The following is a 20,079-nucleotide window of genomic DNA, read 5'->3' on the forward strand; positions in this document are numbered from 1 at the left end:
GCTGATAGTACGGGATGCTTATATTCTCAATATGACCAACTTTTTGCAGTGGTCAAAAGAAAAAGGAAAAACTTTGAGTATGATGGCAATATGCCTCCCAAAGGCCTTGATCTCGCATTTTGGTCCTTAGAGGATATATCCACATTCTAAAATTTTGGGCAACCTTCCATATCTGGTCATTAGGGGAACAAAAACTCTGGCCCAAACACAAGATCTTTGAGACCAATTGACATCCACTGCATGGAATAAAGAGAACTCTAATGGGGATGGGTTCAAGCACATATATGATTGCTGTCATCAAGAATAGATTCTTTTAAGGGCAATTTGGGATGTGATTAATTAAATGAGGGTGAAATTTATCAGCATTGTATCCTAGTTATTCTTCAAGAGCCTGCTCTATAAGGAGATTTTGTCCATGCAACATCTCATAATTTCCTTGTTGATCTCTTATATTTTTAATGTCACACTGAAACATAATAAAAAGCTTTTAAATGATCATGTCATCAGTCTTGGGAACACAACATATGATGGTTACATGCTTGAATGGAATCATGGTCAAAGCACCTTGCAACCAATTAGATATGCATGGAAACGTATCTTGGGTTGTGAGAAATCTCTCTGCCTATAAATATGTGAGATAAATCATATATGATGGCAATGAATTGGAATAATGGTGATTAATTATATTTGCCCAAGAGTCTTGCATGAAGAGATTGAGAGTAGATATGAGCCAAGGATGACTTGACAGTATTTGCTAGTATGTATCTGTCTGGGAGGTCATGCCCAGTTCTTCTTTGCTCTCTTTTTTGTCTTGTAAGACTCAATGTCCAAAACCAAATGACTATGCATGGGCTCATGAATGAACAGGCGTTTTGGCTAATTTTGAGAGGGAGAACGAGAGAAAGAGAGAGCATCCTACAAGAAGAAGAGCTTAATTTTAACTTATTTATTAACATAGATTTTGTTAGACTTTGCAGACTGTTATCTTGTATGTAAGCTTCAATCTACAAACAATGGAGCTGGAAATCTTAAGAAGATGAAAGGTTCAAGAGGAAGAGATTTCAGAGAGAGAGAGCTTGTAGAAGAAGCAAAATGAGATGCTTGCTTTCATTCACGCACACACATTGTGCATATGAAACCGTTGGGAATAGCATATTCCCTCATTACATCATTCAAATCTAGCCATCCATTCATCTACCCTATAAGATAGTGACATATGGCATAAACTATCACTTACTCTAAGATTACATCTTAGCTGCACACCTGGACTATAATCCAAGGGCTGACATTTAAACTAAATTCAACTCTTAGTTCTTATAACATTTTAGCATATACACTTATAAACTAACACTCCATTCTAAGTGTTGCGCTGAAACTACTCCTAGAGCTTTCCTCAGGAATTCAAATCGATCCCTTGCTAAAGCTTTGGTGAAGATGTCTGCAATCTGTTCTTCAGTTTTGTAGTATAGCAGATCAATCTCACCATCTTGAAGTGCATCTCGGATGAAATGAAATCTTCCATTGATATGTCTGGTTTTGTGATGATGAACTGGATTCTATGATATGGCAATGGCTGAAGTGTTATCACACAGCAGCTGAGTTGGTTTTGCTTGCTCTTCTCCAAAATCAGATAGCACAAATCTCATCCAAATGGCTTATGCTGCACTAATGTATTCTGCCTCTGCAGTTGAGAGAGCAACTGCTTTGCTTGATTGAGGCCAAAGAAAATACCCCTAAACCCAGATTAAAAGCATAAGCTGATGTGTTTCTTATGTCATCTTCACTTTCACTCCAGTCACTGTCACAATAACCAATCAACACTGCACCTTTTCCTTTCTCATAGGCAATACCATAATTCATAGTGCCTTGTATGTATCTCAGAACTCTTTTAGCTGTCCCCATATGCTTTTTGGTAGGATTATGCATGAACCTAGCCAATACGCTTGCTGCAAACATGATATCTGGCCTAGTTACAGTTAAATATAGCAAACTCCCCACCATTTGCCTATACAAAGTCTCATCTGCCAGATCACTTCCATCTACTCTTGAAAGCTTCTCATTCACAACTAATGATGTTGCAACATATTTACAATCCTTGAGCCCAAATTTTTCAAGTTAAGTCTTTGCATACTTCTTCTGATGCAAGAAAATACAAGTATTTGTCTGCAATACTCCAAGGCCAAGAAAATGGTGAAGCAACCTTAGATCAGTCATCTCATATTGTCTCATCATCTCATTCTTAAACTCAGTCATCATTTCCTTCGAGCTTCTTGTGTAGACAATGTCATTTATAGTGACACAATGAGAATGCCACTGTGAGATGTCTTGGTATACAATGTAGCTTCACTTGGACTTCAATGAAAACCAGCCTTTATAAAGTAAGAGTTTATTTCTTCATACCAAGCTCTTGAAGCTTGCTTTAGACCGTATAAAGCTTTCTTAAGCCTGTACACTTTATCTTCCTTGCCTTGTATCACAAAACCAGATGGATGCTCTGCAAACACCTTTTCATTCAACACTCCATTTAGAAATACTGACTTTACATCCAACTGAAATAACTTCCAACCTTTCTGTGCAACAAGGGCCACCAAGGTCCTTACAGTATCAAGTCTTGCCACTGGAGCAAAGGTCTCATTAAAATCTATTCCAGGTTTCTGAGAATAGCCTTTTGCAACCAACTGTGCTTTGTTTTTCTGCACAGATCCCTCCATATTCAATTTAGTCTTATAGACCCATTTGACTCCAATGATTGGTTTATCAAATGGTCTATCAACCAACTCCCAAGTGTTATTCTTCTCAACCATGGTAATTTCATCTTCCATAGCCTTCCTCCATGATTCATCTTTAGCACCTTCTTCAAAATTTTCTGGTTCTATAGTGCACAGATTGCACTTCTCATACACTTCTGCAATACTTTTGTACTTGAGAAGAGTGTGATCAATATCCTATGGATCTGTCATCCTTTCTTGATCACAGATTTCAATGCTTGAGTTGGGCACTTCATTTACTTCATATTGTGCTTCAAAATCACAAGAACTTCCTTTATGCCCTTGTTTTCTGTCCGATACTTCAGTAATCTGAATACTCACACTTCTTTCCTTCTGTGCATTCTAATCCCAACATGCATCTTCATTGAATAGAACATCTCTGGAAACAATCACTTTCCCAGTTTCAATGTTATATAGTCTATATCCCTTCTCACAACTACCATACCCCAATAAAATGCACCTTTTTCTTGCTAAATTCAATTTTTGTCTCTGTTCATTTGGCACATGAGAGTAACACAATGAACCAAACACCTTTAGATGCTTAATTCCTGGTTTCCTCCCACTGTATGCTTCAAAAAGTGTTTTCTTAATCACGCTTTGGTTGGACATCTATTCAGAATATACACAGAGGTATTGACTGCCTCAGCCCAAAATTCAAGTAGAATTTTCTTCTCTAACATAAGACACTTAGCCATTTCCACAATAGTTCTGTTCTTTCTCTCTGCCACACTATTTTGCTGAGGTGTGTATGGAGTAGTGAGTTGTCTTCCCATGCCTACATCCTTACAGAATCTGTCAAACTCCACTGAAGTGTACTCTTCTCTTCTAAGCTTCTTCAGCTTATAACCACTCTGCAACTCCACAGTAGCTTTGAATCTTTTAAACACACTAAGAACTTCATACTTGTGTCTTAAAAAATAGACCCAACACATCCTTGTGCAGTCATCTATGAAAGTAAGAAAATATCGATTCCCAGCCTTTGTAGTTGTCTGCATTGGACCATAAATGTCACTGTGTATAAGCTCTAAAGGAGTTGAAGCTCTAGTAGTAGCTTTCCTTGGAAATGCCTTCGTGCATTGTTTACCTAGAACACGACCTTCACACACTCCTTTAACTGCTTTGATTTCCTAGTAATCCTACCACCATTTCTTGTTCATGCATCAACTTCAAACTGCTCATGTTCAAGTGTCCCAATCTTTTGTGCCACATAGTAGTAGAGTGGTATACACTCGCCTTGTAGGCAATGTGTATTCCAAACTAAAACTTCATTGGAAAACTTCGATTTCCTCTCATTTACACTCTTGCAACCATGTTGGAATATGAACTGTCATTATAGATTTCCACCTTGTGATCTCCAAACACCAAGTAGTATCCATGCTCCATCATTTAATCCCCACTGAGCAAATTTTCTTTCAGTCTAGGCACAAGCATAACCTCATTGATGTATCGCTTGCCCATTTTGGTTTCAACCACAAGATTCCCTTTACCAGTCACTTGAACAAGTTGTCGAGTACCCATTTCAACCTTTGCAGTCACATTGTTGTCAATATCAACGAGTAGATCCTCCCTACCTGTCATATGATTACTACATCCACTATCTACATACCACACATCATCATGTCCTTTTACACTAGTATTAGTTTTATTACTAGCATAAAACATCGTTAGTGTAGATTCTACCTGAGTGGCATAATTGAGTTGTTGCACTGTTTTCTTACTATTGCAGTCCCTTGCAAGGTGACCAAACTTGTCACAGTTGTAGCACTTTGGCTTGCCCTTAAATCGACACTCATCGAAATGCAATTTTCCATAATGCTTGCAAGGATTTCTAGCACCACCAGTGGAGCTGTTATCCCACTTTTTACCTTTTGCCTTCCAATTCTTCTGGTGCTTAGCGTTTTGATTTTCAGTGACCTTAATTGGTTTGGGATTCACACTAAGACTAGCAAATGCTCTCTCAGTTTTGTTTTCATAATGCCTATCTAGCCTTAACTCAAAACTCTTCAAAGAGGCTACCACTTCTTGTACCTCAATCACATCCAAATCCTTCGAATGCTCAATAACAAAACAAATTGAGTCATAAGCTGATGGCAAACTAATTAACAACTTTTGAACAACCTTTTCTCGAGATAATTCCTCCACAACTCTGCATTTGATTCATTAAATCAAATAGTTTTGTAAGATAAACAGAAAGTGATTCATCACTCTCATTCTTGTATTCAAACTCCCTACGAAGACCTTGTAATTTAACACTTCTAAGCTGTTTATCACCACGGTATTCTTGTTGTAGAATGTTCCATGCGCCTTTTAAGGTTTCTTTATGAGAAATTCTAGGAAATATATCTCATCTGAAACTGCTCCCTGAATCAATCCCAAAGCCTTAGCATCCTTCATGAGTACCTCTGTGAGAGTCATCTTCCCAGCACCACTTGATTCTTCTTTTCTTTCTTCTTTGCATTGGATTCATCAGCCTTCTTTAAATCTGTGCTGTCAAACCCTTTTTCAACCAAATCCCATGACCCATGAGACTTGAATATGATTTTCATCCTTATACTCCAAAATTCATAGTTATCGTTGTTGAAGATCAGCGCTCTCAACTCGCCACTACCTAACCCAGCCATGTTAGACTCAGATCACAAATACTTGAGCTCAATTTTGAGTTTCTCGGTAGCTCTTTCACATATCCAAACGCCCAGTATCAATTGATCCAACCAGGCTATGCGGCCATGTTAGACTTTGCAAACTGTTATCTTGTATGTAAGCTTCAAATCTACAAACAATGGAGCTGGAAATCTTAAGAAGATGAAAGGTTCAAGAGAAAGAGATTTCAAAGAGAGAGAGCTTGTAGAAGAAGCAAAATGAGATGCTTGTTTTCATTCACGCACACACTGTGCATATGAAATTGCTGGGAATAGCATATTCCCTCATTACATCATTCAAATATAGCCATCCATTCATCTACCCTCTAAGATAGTGACATATGGCATAAACTATCACTTACTCTAAGATTACATCTTAGCTGCACACTTGGACTATAATCCAAGGGCTGACATTTAAACTAAATTCAACTCTTAGTTCTTATAACATTTTAGCATATACACTTATAAACAAACAGATTTTTCATTAGAAATTTTTGCTATAAATTTTAGTGTATCTCTTGATTGATAGATGTCAACCATCTTAGGACTCTTTCTCCCTTATCTATGACTTGTGTGAGTATTAAATTCTAGAGACATCATACTATTATATCATATATATTAGGTTTGTTATATATTTTAGTGTGTACCTCGGTCAATTGACGTCAACCATCCTATAGGACGTCATATTGTTGATATTGGGCTTACCTTCTTAGCGCATGCCTCTATGCCTCTCTCATTGGACCGATGCTATATTGGATAATTTGTTGATACAAAGTCTGTGGCTATGGAAGAAGTGTTTATGAGGAATGACAATTGGAAGATAAAAGATGCTTCAAGACATGTAAATAAATACTATCTTTCAGACTTTATTTGTTCCTCATAACTTGGTTGAAAAGGGATACGCAAATAAGTCTTGTGGATACAATGAACCTCAACTTATAGATGTGTTGTTTGTCAATGAGTTGCACATTCGAAGACAATCCCAAACACACATTAGAATTCACAAGGAAACTCAAGATTCCTAGAGATTATATCCTACAAAATATAATCTCTAGATGTTTTATCTTTTGTAACTAGATGGAGAAGAGTTGGGATTGAATTGGATGATTATTTCATATATTGTTGCAGAGAAACCTTCTCTATTTATAGAGGAGTTCGAATCTTTTCTGAATAGGTATCACGCCTATTTGAATTCATGTATCTCTTGGATAACATCTCTTCATCAAGAGGTACTACTTCATATGGGACACCTCTTTCATGTTAATAATGTGTCTTTTAATTTAAATTCATTTATATGAAGTGTTTCTAAAGTTCATATATAATTTCTAAATGTTTTGGCATCCAGAGATACATCCAAAGACTAAAAATGTACATCAAATTCATTTCAACGAGGTCATCTACACTTCAATTTTGAAAAACCTTCAACACGCTATGCATCATGTGTTTTCCTTGGTATATTTTAAATGAACAAAGTCATGTTGTTTAAATTTTTCAACGAATGGGAGTTTTCTATCACAACATGTTTTATTTGATGAAAGATGTTTTCTATTTTTAAAAAACACCAAGGTTAGCTCGTGTCAACATGCTCTTCCAACCTCACCTACAACTCAACGTGTGCCTAGCCGACCTCAAACTGATTGGCCTATTCTCCACCCAAAGCTATCTCTCATACCTAGTCCGTCACGGGTAGGGGTGACAATTTTCGATACAACCTAATACATGACTTAAAACCCGTATGGAAAATTAGCGGGTCAACTATCACGATTAAAATTATGAGTAAATTTGAATCAACCAGTCATGAAACATTTAATAAACAGGTGAGTTTTGGGTCAACTTGCCGACCCGCAAAATGACCTACTTGACACATTTACTATTTAATTTTTAATTTTTATTAATAATAATAAATATATGTTATGCATATATCGACATATTCTATTCTCTTCCACCGTGCACCCTAGGGTTGTTGATTTCAACTCACCCAAATTAAAGAGTTTTTTACACAAACACCCTTGAGGTTTTCGGCTTTGTCATCAAACTCACTGAGGTTTCAGAAATTACACAAACACCTCCTAAGATTTTAAATTATTTTCACAAACTCCCTTTCATTGCCTTTGAGATTAGATTGCATGTACATTCATTGAGGTTAATTTTGTCATTTGCATTAGTATTTTTTCAATGAAATCATCAATTTTTGGACGAACAATCAACGAAAATGGATTTTGTGCGAATCCAACACGACACGACACATTGCCAGTCCTAGTTATGGGTTTATTAAACGTGGTTTAATATCATGAAGAAAGTAGGTTCCCCTAAGAATCAATTGGCAATGTAAGCAGTAACCCAACTTTATAAGCCCTTCTAAAATTTGTTTACTTCGCAATGTGAGATCTTTCTTCACATCCTACACTATTCTGACATTGATTACGAGAGATCTTGCACGTTCCACTGGATGTTTTGGAATGATGCGTTTTCCTGTTGAGCATTGAGGAAGAATATCTGCACGGCTGTTGATATACGATAGTTTGGAGCTCTGTTAATTTCGTGCCTTGCATATTCCTCTTTATTGTGTCAGATTGTCATTTACATATGCAAGGCCAATAATTGATTGACATATAAGAAAGCTTCATTAGATTTTCTGATACTACAAAATTTATTAAAAGTGTTGAAATTAATACCCATTTGTGCTAAAAAAATATATAAAAATCAAGAAGCTTGAACATGATTGATAGACAGGTTTGAGAAATGTGTGGAGAAATCTAGAATGCTTTGAGATGAGCCTAACCTATTGGAGAAGCTTATATAGGTCGACAAAATCAACGTGAAAAATGAAGATTATTCTAGAGAAAGCCACACATCTATGGCTGAAAATGACTTTGGAAAAGTCGGTTACTGTGCAACCGACTTTTCCAAACAAAACTGCTGACTTTAGCATCCCTATATAGAAGCTATAGCAGCCTACTTATGTAATAATCAACTAAGAAAAACTGAAAACTGCAGCTGTCCAACTCTAGCCATCATCCAACTCTAGTGTTAAAGCCTTGTACCTTTCCTATTTCAATCAATAAAATAAATACCGTGCTACTCTTTCAAAAAGTTTTCTATTCCACATCAAGCTATTGTCCTAAACACTACCAACCATTCTCTAAACCCCTTCTCCCTCGAACTATCAAAAAGCTCCATGGCTCTCTGGAAATCTCGTGGCAGAGCCTGGTTAGTGTTTGAGTACTGGGCCTGCTTAAAATGTCGTCTACACACAATTACTCAACTACAAGATATATAATATTTTGGGAGATTCACTATTATACCGAATATAGGATCCCAAATTATATATATATATATATATTTTAAAACCCCTATATGAAATGGACTTTAGAAATACATTCAAAGCCCATTACAACATAACAAAGACTTTTAACTTCTTTTAAATTACAAAACTGTCATTGATTGCTTAAAACTAACCCAATCTCAAAACCTTATAAATAAAAAAACCCAAAACACTCAATAGGATATCAAAGTAATTTAATAATCAAAATTAAATTCAATTGTTGTTTATAGAAATTAAATGGTGTACAGGGTTTATCTATATTATTAGTGCTAAGAATATGTATATGACTAAATATCTCTAATATTTTTGCATCACAGGACTAGGCCACGTTATGGGAGATGTATGAAAATAATTGATCAGCTTGAGTGGGGTTTGGAAACTGGATATTTACTATTGTGATGGATATATATTTTCATCACGTGCTTAAAGAGTGAGGAAAAATTCATGACCCTCTCATATGATAAAAACCCTACAAGTTTCTATATCCCCTCATAATTCAGTCATTTTGGTTCTGAGTGTTTGAGCGTGGTCGAAAATAATCCTTCCATTCGGCAGAAAAGAGGGAAACAGTGAGTTCTAATTCCATGGATACCAAAGCCATCATCGCATCCAAACCTGCCAATAATATTAATGCCATTTTTAACTCCTCCTCATGCAATGGCACTCAAAACCCAAGTACGCTTGGTCATCACCTTGCTCGCAGACTTGTTCAGATAGGAATTACAGATGTGTTCACTGTTCCGGGTGACTTCAACCTCAGCCTTCTCGACGGTCTTATAGCCGAGCCAGAGCTCAACCTCATCGGTTGCTGCAATGAGCTGAATGCAGGCTATGCTGCCGATGGCTACGCCAGGTCCCGTGGCGTGAGCGCTTGCGTTGTCACTTTTACTGTGGGTGGCCTTAGTGTTATTAATGCCATTGCTGGGGCTTACAGTGAAAATCTCGCTGTTATTTGCATTGTTGGTGGTCCTAATTCGAATGATTATGGCAGTAACCGAATTCTCCACCACACCATTGGATTGGCTGACTTCAGCCAAGAGCTCAGATGCTTCCAAACTGTTACTTGCCACCAGGTTAGCCATGCATTACGACAAATCATTCATGCATATTCAAACTAACATTCAAACACAAAATGATATCCATTGATGTTACGAATGCATAATCTCTAAATGTAGAGGTTCGAGATCTCCTCTCCAAATACTCAATATACAAGTTTCTAGCCCAAGGACAGTTTTGATTTAGTGGGAAATGAGATCAACTTGTACCCAAAAAATTCCTATAAAAATCATCACCAAAAAGAAGTTAAAAAATCCTTATTTTCTGTTTTTTATTATTTATATTTTACATTAGAGGGAATGGATGTCTGGACCTGCCTCCTTTAAACCCAAAGTGACTTACCTATTAAATTTTGTAAGTACACAGCTAACCAGACCCACAACACCCACTCACTTAGCTTTGGACATGAAACCTTTAAGACCCCTCCACAACTGAAATGTATCAACAAACATTTTCCACTTAGTTTTGGTGTTTTTCTAACATTTGATAACTATACAACCGAGTAGACAACACATATTAGGTGACGTGGGAGCACGTGTGGCCGTTGGGCCTAACACGTGAAGCTTTGCTCTAATACCATGAAGGAAGTTAAGGTTCCACCCCAAAACCAATTGGCAATGCTAGGAGTAACCCAACTCCTTATAAGTCCTTGCAAGATTTTCAAACTTTCTAATGTGAGACTTTTTACCTTCACATTCTCATACGCTCCTGCACGTGTGGCGAAATTTCAAGCCTAACACATATTGGGTGACGTGAAGCACATGTGGTAGTTGGGCTATTCACACATAGGCAACCCACTCTGATACCATTAAGAAAGTTGAGGTTCCACCCCAAAACCAATTGGCCATAAGGGGAGTAGCCCAACTCCTTATAAACCCAAGCTAAATCCCTTAACTTTTTAATGTGAGACAAATACTCTCAACACATAGGCCACAATATTCACTTTCATGACTTAAGACCACAGACTTTCCTTTTGTTGTATGAGTCTCCCTCGTCAGGATAGCTTGGTTCATGAGAGAGCTTTTAATCTTACGTCCACAAGTCCAGGCTAGAGTTCAAGTTATGTTAAAGCGTATTCTTGTGTCTTTTCTACTTTAGTGTAATATATATGGAGTTCATGCCCAATAATAAAATAACCCGTCTTAAACAGAACAAATAAGATCAAATATCCTAACATAACCTATTACTGTGGTATATATATTGAAGGGATCATTCCTCAATGCAGCTCTAGGCATATTATTAGTTACTTATGCAGCTGTTCCTCCCAAAATATAGTTCTCACGATGCTTGAACTGTTTCTATACTAATTTCTGTTGATGAAGAATGTATAATTGAGTGGTTCCAATACTAATATAAGAGCTAGACGTTTTTTATAAACCCCGTACCCCCTGAGTGTGCATGTTGTTAAGTTGGAGACAGTAGGTTGGACCAATTAGTAGCGGACAACTCATCCGTCTGTTTCTAGTCTTAAAAATTTATTTTGCTAAGCATTTCGCTCTGGTGTAAGAAGGAAATTAAAGAGCGTGTGGAAGTAATTGATTTTTGTATTTTTGGTACCCTGATTCCGGACTCTCATCTCTCAATTTCTGATATAACATGCACCCTGTTATTTACTTAGGCTGTTGTGAAGGACTTGGAAGATGCACAGTTGCAGATAGATGAAGCTATTGCAGTTGCTTTGAAAGAAAGCAAGCCTGTTTACATCTGCATAAGCTGTAACTTACCAGATATTCCTCATCCATCCTTTCCTCAAGAGCCTGCTCCATTCTTCTCAACTCCCAAGTAATTTTTCTGACTTCTTTAGACAGTAAATTATTCAAGGTATTCAAATACTAAATATTAGTACTTTAACCTATCATTATTGTTTTTCTTTTTCCTTTTTCAGACTGACTAACCAAGAAGGCCTGGAGATTGCAGTGGAGGCAACAGCAAAGTACTTGAACAAGGCTGTGAAACCAGTTATTGTTTCTGGGCCTCTTCTTAGAGTTGCAAAGGCCTGTAATTCCCTTATTGAGTTGGCAGATGCTTGTGGTTATGCCATGGCGGTCATGCCCTCAGCAAAAGGCCTTATACCAGAGAACCATCCAAATTTCATTGGGACTTACTGGGGTGTAGCAAGCACCCCTTTCTGCGCAGAAGTTGTCGAATCAGCTGACGCTTACCTCTTTGCCGGAGCTATATTTGACGAACTAAATACTCTCGGGTACTCACTTCATGTCAAAATGCAGAAGGCAGTGATCATACAGTCTCAGAGTGTAGTTATTGCAAATGGACCAAGATTTGGGGGCATTCAAATGAGGGACTTTCTCAAAGCACTTGCAAGGCTACTCAAGTACAATTCAACTGCTTACAAGAACTACAGCCGGATGCATGTCTCAGAGGGCCTTCCTTCTCAATGTGATCCCAAGGAGAATCTGAAAGTCAGCATTCTTTCCAAAAACATACAAAACATGTTGTCAAGTAACACCGCGGTGATTGCAGAAGCAGGAGACTCGTGGTTTAATTGCCAGAAGCTGAAACTCCCACAAGGATGCGGGTAAGCAAATTGAATATATGCATTGACTTGTTCTGCAATTAATTTAGAATATATAATGTGGAGATTGAAAATGAATCTGCAGTTATGAGTGTCAAATAAATTATGGATCAATCGGTTGGTCAGTTGGTGCAACTCTAGGATATGCACAGGCTGCACCGAATAAGAGACTAATTAGTTGTATTGGTGATGGGGGCTTCCAGGTATAATTATTCTAACTTGGTTTTCTTTAATTTTCAATAAAGCCCTTCTGTTTTTCTTCACTTCGTTACTAGACTAGATGCCATTGTACTCAAGCACATTATATATTTTACAGATGACGGCACAAGATGTGTCGACTATGCTGCGATGTGGACAACGAAATATCATATTTTTACTTAACAATGGCGGATACACGACAGAAGAACAGTTCCATTTTGGGCCTTACAATGTAATCAAGAACTGGAACTACGCTGCCTTGGTTGATGCTATTCACAATGGGGAAGGCAAGTGCTGGACCACCAAGGTGAGACATGACATGATAACTGCATTTTCTTAATTAAGTACTATTCAACTGGTAAATAGAAACGAGATCCTATAGGTTAAATTTCTTCGATTTATATTCTTTTAATTTTTAGTTCTATTTTGTTTGTAGGTTCATTGTGAGGAGGAGCTTGTTGAAGCAATTAAGACGGTGACTGAGGACAAAGAGGAATGCTTGTGTTTCATAGAGGTTGTTTTACACATGGATGACACAAGCAAGGAGCTAATTCAGTTTGCTTGTAGACTAACTGCCAGAGGCCGCCCACAAAAACCATGATTAAATTAACTTGCAACTATAACTACTTTAAAACTAAGCTTTCTTTTTCCCCCTTTGAAGAATTAAACTAATGAACTCGAGATGTAATCGGTTTGTTAATGATGATGCCCTGTGCTCTGGCAAACATCTTCAAATTTTTTAAGATGGATTTATTTTGCAGCAGCAGGCAACATATTATATATTTTAGAAGATATACATGTGTGTTATAAATCTTAGTTGGCAGGTGTTACCAGGAATATGCAATTAGCTTGCAATTGCAAGCAAGGGGAATTTAAGGGCTCTGACGGGTATGCATGGTGGCCCTTTCCTATTATCTATGGTCTTTTTCTGCATATAATCCCCCTCTTCTAACTACAGGCTAGTGCATGGAAGTACTGTAGGCAGATAAGTCTAGGCCTGGCCCATGCGAAGGAGAGGAGGATTGTGGTTAAAATACAGGGAAGGAAGCAAACAAAAGGCCATAAAAACAGACAAGTTATAGCTCAATTGTGTGCACAAGGTATAGCAAGTGTTGAAGTTCATAACCTATTACCTAATTATCTGTTGGCTTAAACAATTGTTTTTCAAAATTTTCAATTGATAACTGGTACCGTCTTCTTAAACATGTTCTTCGAAACCATACCATTCCAGAGTAAAGGAATGGGTCAACAATGAAGAGATGCAATGAGATTGTGGAAATCAGAGAAGGGGTATGCCATCAACAAATAAACATAGAAGAAGCAAACATCCTTCTGTAGACAGTTTTAGCACAAAAATCAACTAATCCCACGTCTGAATGTTTTTTCTTTCTTCTTCTTTGATCTTTGGAGGAGGGAAAACCGAACTTGAAACCTCTTCCAACAATTTGAAAGGGAAACACTACCACTAGACCAACAATAGTTGATTTCACAATGTTTTATAAGTACCAAGAACATTTTCCGTTAAAGGTTAGTGACGTAATGAACCAGCTAAATTTCCCGTGATCTACTACGTTTTGTTGGGTTCGATATGGTTTGGGCCATTTTGGGCGATTTGGTTTTCTTTCCACTTCTAAACTAATCTTATAACCATTTGGTTGGGGAAACAAAATTCAATTTCGGTTTTCCTATCTTATTAAAAGCCCTGTATAATCATGCCCCAGGATTTATAAGCTAACAAATAGCGACAACCACCACAGCAAATTTGAAGGGCACTAAATTATGCTTAGAGCCAAAGTCTCTTCACACCTAATTACCCGCCAAATCACTTTTGAAAAAGCCCACACACACCTCAATCCCCACCACAACCCAAATCAATCCCCTTCTCTCTCCCGAAAGCTCTTATACCTCCTGAAACAATGTGTATCCACCAAAGAAGTGAAACAAATTCACACCCAAATGCTCATAAACTCCATACATAAACCCAACTTCCTCCTCCCCAAAATCATTGACCACAAAGACTTCTCCTATGCCTCCATGCTCTTCTCCCACATCCCAGAACCCAACGACTACGCTTTCAACGTCATGATCCGTGGCCTTACCACCACATGGCATAAATACCAACTTACTCTTGAATTCTATTACCAAATGAAGTCTTTGTGTCTGATGCCCAATAATTTTACGTACCCTTTTGTGTTCATTGCTTGCGCGAATTTGGTTGAGTTGAATCATGGGCGTGCAGCCCATTCGTCGGTGTTTAAGACTGGATTGGATAAGGATGGACATGTGACTCACTCTTTGATTACCATGTATGCTAGGTGTGGTAAATTGGGTTTTGCACGGAAGGTGTTTGATGAAATTTGTCAAAGGGACTTGGTTTCGTGGAATTCGATGATTTCCGGGTATTCCAAAATGGGGTATGCGGGTGATGCTGTGCGGTTGTTTCAGGAAATGAGGGATGAGGGGTTTGAGCCTGATGAAATGAGCTTGGTGAGCATTCTTGGAGCGTGTGGGGACCTGGGTGATTTGAGTTTGGGGAGGTGGGTGGAGAGTTTTGTTGTTGAGAATAAGTTGGAGCTGAATTCATATGTTGGGTCTGCGTTAATTGGTATGTATGGAAAGTGTGGTGATTTGTCCTCGGCGAGGAGGGTCTTTGATAGTATGAAGAAAAAGGATCGAGTCACCTGGAATGCCATGATAACAGGGCAAGTAACTCTCCCTCGTGTACAATCTTGTTTATATTTCTTGTTTACATTCCCTTGCTGCAGGCCTGCAAATTCAATTTGTTTATATGATGGGGTCAGAGCGCACAGGGGAGAATCATGCTATCTGTGTTAAATAATTTGAATGTTAAGTTTTGATGGTTAAAAATTAAAAAGGGAATATAACATTTTACAGATTGAACAAGGCTGAGGTTTGGAAGTCAACTGGGTTGTAATAATGTTCAGGGTAGAAAGAGATTAGGGTTATGTAAAGTTGAGAATTTGACTCTAAATATTAGAAAGGAATGTGGTATCTGAAAACGAAATGTAGCAGCATTGGGATTTTATGGAAGGAAGAAATAGAAAATAGAACCTTTCAGCGCCTCACACCTAGATACCTTACACCTAGTGCTAGGTTATATCTGGCACTTACTAGATCATGAACCATGAGTATTGCCCTCGTATTTTGATATTTGGAAAATGTCTTTAGATTATCATATCATGGAAATTCAAGGAATAAAGACAGACGGATATTTTCGTTAAATAAAACTAGTACTTACATTTGGTTGTATCATTAGTTTGGAACAAATTGTGGTAGATTGATTTGGGAATACTTGCTTCTACTTCTTTTTCATGGAAAAATGAACTATATAAGGGTTTTGAGGTTCCTTCTGGTTGAAATTTTTCTTCCACGGGAATGCAGCTTTTGAGAAGGTGGCTGGCTCATTTTGAAAACTGTTATCACTTACCAGCATTTTGGTTTAATGATAAACACAATAGTAACGACAATTATATTCATGATGGTGTTCAATTTGGTACTGCATATGCCCACCTTTCGCAGTACTTTAATAATTCCATTTACCAAAATATTTCTGCAGGTACTTTTATTGCTTACAAAAGTTTCTTATTCATCTTTTAAACAGTTGACTCTCGAGCCTGGTCAATACTCCCCTTACAGCAACTGGTTAAAATTAAGCTGTGGTCATTAGATTCTATGGAATATCCAGTTAATTAACCAACCATTGTATTAATATTTGTATGAATCATCTTCTAGTACATATATGGAAAGTATAAATCAAGTGTCCTTGTATCGTTATTAACTATATGTATTAATTGAGTTTGATAGTATGTTTATCATCATTTTATATACATGACAGGTATGCTCAAAATGGAATGTCCGATGAAGCAATGGTGCTTTTTGATGACATGAAAGAGAGAGGTGTTAATCCTGACAAAATTACTTTGGTTGGAATGTTGTCTGCATGTGCCTCGATTGGTGCCCTAGATTTGGGGAGATGGATTGACATATATGCATCCGAAAGGGGCATACAACAGGACATTTATGTCGGCACTGCATTAATTGACATGTATGCTAAGTGTGGGAGTTTAGCCAATGCACTAAGAGTTTTTGAAGATATGCCCCAGAAAAATGAGGTCTCGTGGAATACCATGATATCTGCCCTTGCTTTCCATGGGAGAGCACATGAAGCAATATCCCTATTCAAGAGCATGACAGAAGGTGCTGGGGCTACTCGGCCAAATGACATCACATTTGTGGGAGTGCTTTCTGCATGTGTACATGTTGGATTAGTGGATGAGGGCCGTCAATTGTTTAATTTGATGCGCTCGTCATTTGGGCTAGTCCCGAAAGTAGAGCATTACTCTTGCCTGGTTGACCTTTTGTCACGTGCAGGACTTGTACATGAAGCTTGGGACTTCATTAAGAAAATGCCTGAAAAACCAGATGAAGTTGTACTGGGGGCATTGCTTGGCGCCTGTAAGAAATGTAAAAATGTAGATGTCACTAAGCAGGTAGTGCAGCTGCTTCTCGAATTAGAGCCTTCAAACTCAGGAAACTATGTTATCTCATCAAAGATATATGCGAATTTAAAAATGTGGGATGAGTCAGCAAAGATGAGACTGTTGATGAAACAGAGGGGTGTCAGCAAGACTCCTGGTTGTAGCTGGATTGGGAATGAGCATCAACTTCATGAGTTTCACTCGGGTGATGGTTCAATAGAAATTCTTCATTTACTTAAGTTATTATATGAGGATCTGAAGAATGAAGGTTACATTCCAAACATTAATTCTGTCTAGAGAAACAAGGTTCAACCACTTTCTATGCATTTGGATCTTATCAACCAAACGACAAGGTTATAATATGAGTTGCCTGCCAGGTTGGTGAATTCAAGCAATGTTTATCTGTCTTCTGGAAATTTTAGCGACCTTTTTAGGGTGTAAAATTTTTCTGATGTCTGGTCTGCGATTTATTTTTATTCAAGAATAATTCACTGATTTGTTGTACTGTTTTAACAGGAAGAATTAGGTTTAGCATTACATATGAGGGTTATTAAAACCCTTTTTCTATCACACAGTTGCTCATTGTGTTTTGGTTGTTAACTTTCAACTTAGACATACGGAGAAATGGATATGCTTACTGCAGCTATGGAAGATGGAATGAGACAGGCAATGAGGCATTGCATTTAAAGCTCTAAAGGTGAGAATTGATGCAGTCATTTTCTTGGAGATGTTTATTTCATGTTCCTTTACCTCTTAGTTATGGAACCTTTGTTTAATACTTGCAGGTTATGTTTCCAGAATCGTTATTCTTCCCTCACAGATACTGTAGTTTAATAGGCCATGACTGAACCTAAAATGATGGTTGGTCGCAGAAATCAGCAATTGGTCGACTAGGATTTACAGGTCACTGCCCTGCAGCATTTGTACAGAGCTCTCCAAACAGATGTAATGCATGATTAAATTTCGTATTCTCATTAAATAGAAGAGGCACAAGGGAATCTTCCGAGTTTTGAGGAAGCTAGCGTGGATTGACACGATCAAAACCCTAAGCTTCGTCCTTTGAATCATAGTCATGGAGGCAGATGTCGACTGCTTGATCTTAGAACCGAACTACATTCGCACTTGGGTTCTCTTTTTGCGTTTACTTACCTATTCTTTCTGTATTTTCAACCCTTGATTTACACTACATTGATTCATATTATCAACCCTTGATTAGTTTCTCAAGTCTATTTCTGCATACGTAATCTCACAAATCAGAAACTTCAAATCTTGAATCCCTAAATCTCAATTCTTGACTCTCAAATGGGTATGAGTAGGCCTGGACACGGATTGGTTTGGAACGGTAGAAGGCTCTTCCGTTAACCAAATCAAAGACTTCGATAGACCATTTTCTCTTCCGTTAACCAAATCAAAGACTTCGTTAGACTTCGGATCGATTAACCTAATATTCGGTTCAGATTGGTTCGGTACGCCGATAGTACCGTAATAAAAACATACTAATAAAAATACAATTTATAATACTTTCACATAACATAAGTTCTTGAACAAATACACCAAATTATCCTTGTAAAATATAAAAATCCAATAGTCTAATTCATCCAAGTATGAAATCAAATAACTTAGTCACTATATCATTCAATATATACTCAAGATGTACTGGGAGCCACTTGTGTTTGTTGTTTGAACATTTGAGTGTTATTTTTACTGAATTCTCTACATTTATGTAAATGATTGACCATTTTTTTGCATTGGGTTCTTTAGTTTTTCATGCTGAATCCAACAATATAAAGAACATAAAATTTGAATCAACGATTGGAAAGTTATAGGTAAAAAACGGAACAAAGGTCGAAACTAAAAAATATATAAAATTCATTAATTCCTCTCACCAAAAAGTGCTACAGTACCAGGGTGATAAAGAAGTGATAGAATGATGATAAAGCAGTGATACAATGGTGATAAAGAAGTGATACATCAGTGTTAAAAGAGTGATACAAAATACTAATTGTATTTATCTTTGGTTTCTTGTTTTGTATTTAAATAATAGAATAAGTATAAATATCGGATCGGTACGTGTTTCCGTTCGAGTTAGGAATATTATTTTTATTAACCAAATCAAACATCTCGGTACGGATCGGATCGGAATAATTAAAATTATAAAACAATTATTTAACCAAACCAAACTAAACTAAACTAAACTGTTGATACGGTACGGTTGGTACACGGATAATTTGGATGAGATGCCCACCCCTAGGTGTGAGGACCAACATTGTGCTCGCAGGCTGAAAGTCTAGATATCACTACACACCCCCACTCATGTCCCCGTACATCTTTATATGCTCTTATGCAGTGTTGAGCTCTTATTACTTCTAGGTAACGTTTTGTAAATCTCAACTTAATAACGAAGTTTTCAAGTTTGAAATTACAAAGATAAAACATGAGATGATATTAGATGGTCTTCAAGGCCGTTATACAAGACACTTCCGATATTTTCGCCTGAATTCAAGGGTATTTTCGTACAAGGACGTTACCAATGGCATCCCCGAGGCTTTGGTGGGACCAGCTCCCCCTTCTTTTTCTTTACAATGGACTTCTTTTGCTTTTCAAAATTCTTTATCCTATCCGCCAAAAAAATAAAAGTATTCTTGACACCGCCGTTTATGAGAAACGCAGCAGAAAGCGCCAGGTGTTTAAAACCAGAGGACCACCATATCTTTTGCTGAAGCTCCCACTCTTTGAATTTACTTTCAAGTTTCATCTGGTCCGTGAAACTGATCTGACGGTGAACAACCCACTTGAGTTTCAACATATGCAAGAGACAACTAGATGACGTGCTCTATAACTCTTTTTTTTTATAAGAAAAAAGTATTAGAATCAGAGTATTTTTAATTTTATTGTGAGCAATGCTAATTAAGCTCAAAAGATCTGATGTTCATACCGCATTGGCTCTACTAAGTGGAGAAACACTTATTTGAAATGGGAATAATACTATTTTGCTATTTCCAATTATTTACGATATATCACACATGATAACTTTTTCATATTATAATATGTAATTAGTTGA

The 20,079-nt window shown here is 37.4% G+C and overlaps 2 protein-coding genes across 2 annotated transcripts; both read left to right on the forward strand.

Annotated features, from left to right (window-relative positions):
* Positions 1-9,316: 9,316 nt before the first annotated feature.
* On the forward strand, positions 9,317-13,187 carry LOC103323581 (pyruvate decarboxylase 1-like). Its single transcript, XM_089044524.1, has 6 exons — positions 9,317-9,805; positions 11,407-11,570; positions 11,674-12,324; positions 12,407-12,524; positions 12,638-12,826; positions 12,956-13,187. Exons 1-6 carry the CDS (start codon positions 9,317-9,319, stop codon positions 13,118-13,120), a joined length of 1,776 nt encoding a protein of 591 aa, XP_088900650.1. The 3' UTR covers positions 13,121-13,187.
* Positions 13,188-14,195: 1,008 nt separating this feature from the next.
* LOC103323582 (Pentatricopeptide repeat (PPR-like) superfamily protein) lies at positions 14,196-18,242 on the forward strand. The gene is made up of 4 exons (XM_008225581.3): positions 14,196-15,221; positions 16,376-17,395; positions 17,631-17,715; positions 17,804-18,242. The coding sequence occupies exons 1-2, from the start codon at positions 14,299-14,301 to the stop codon at positions 17,313-17,315; spliced, it is 1,863 nt and encodes a 620-aa protein (XP_008223803.2). The 5' UTR covers positions 14,196-14,298; the 3' UTR covers positions 17,316-17,395; positions 17,631-17,715; positions 17,804-18,242.
* The last annotated feature ends 1,837 nt before the right edge of the window (positions 18,243-20,079 follow it).

The sequence above is a fragment of the Prunus mume genome, linkage group LG2, assembly GCF_029339155.1.
Source record: "Prunus mume cultivar Tortuosa linkage group LG2, ASM2933915v1, whole genome shotgun sequence".
In the NCBI taxonomy this organism is placed as follows: Eukaryota; Viridiplantae; Streptophyta; class Magnoliopsida; order Rosales; family Rosaceae; genus Prunus; species Prunus mume.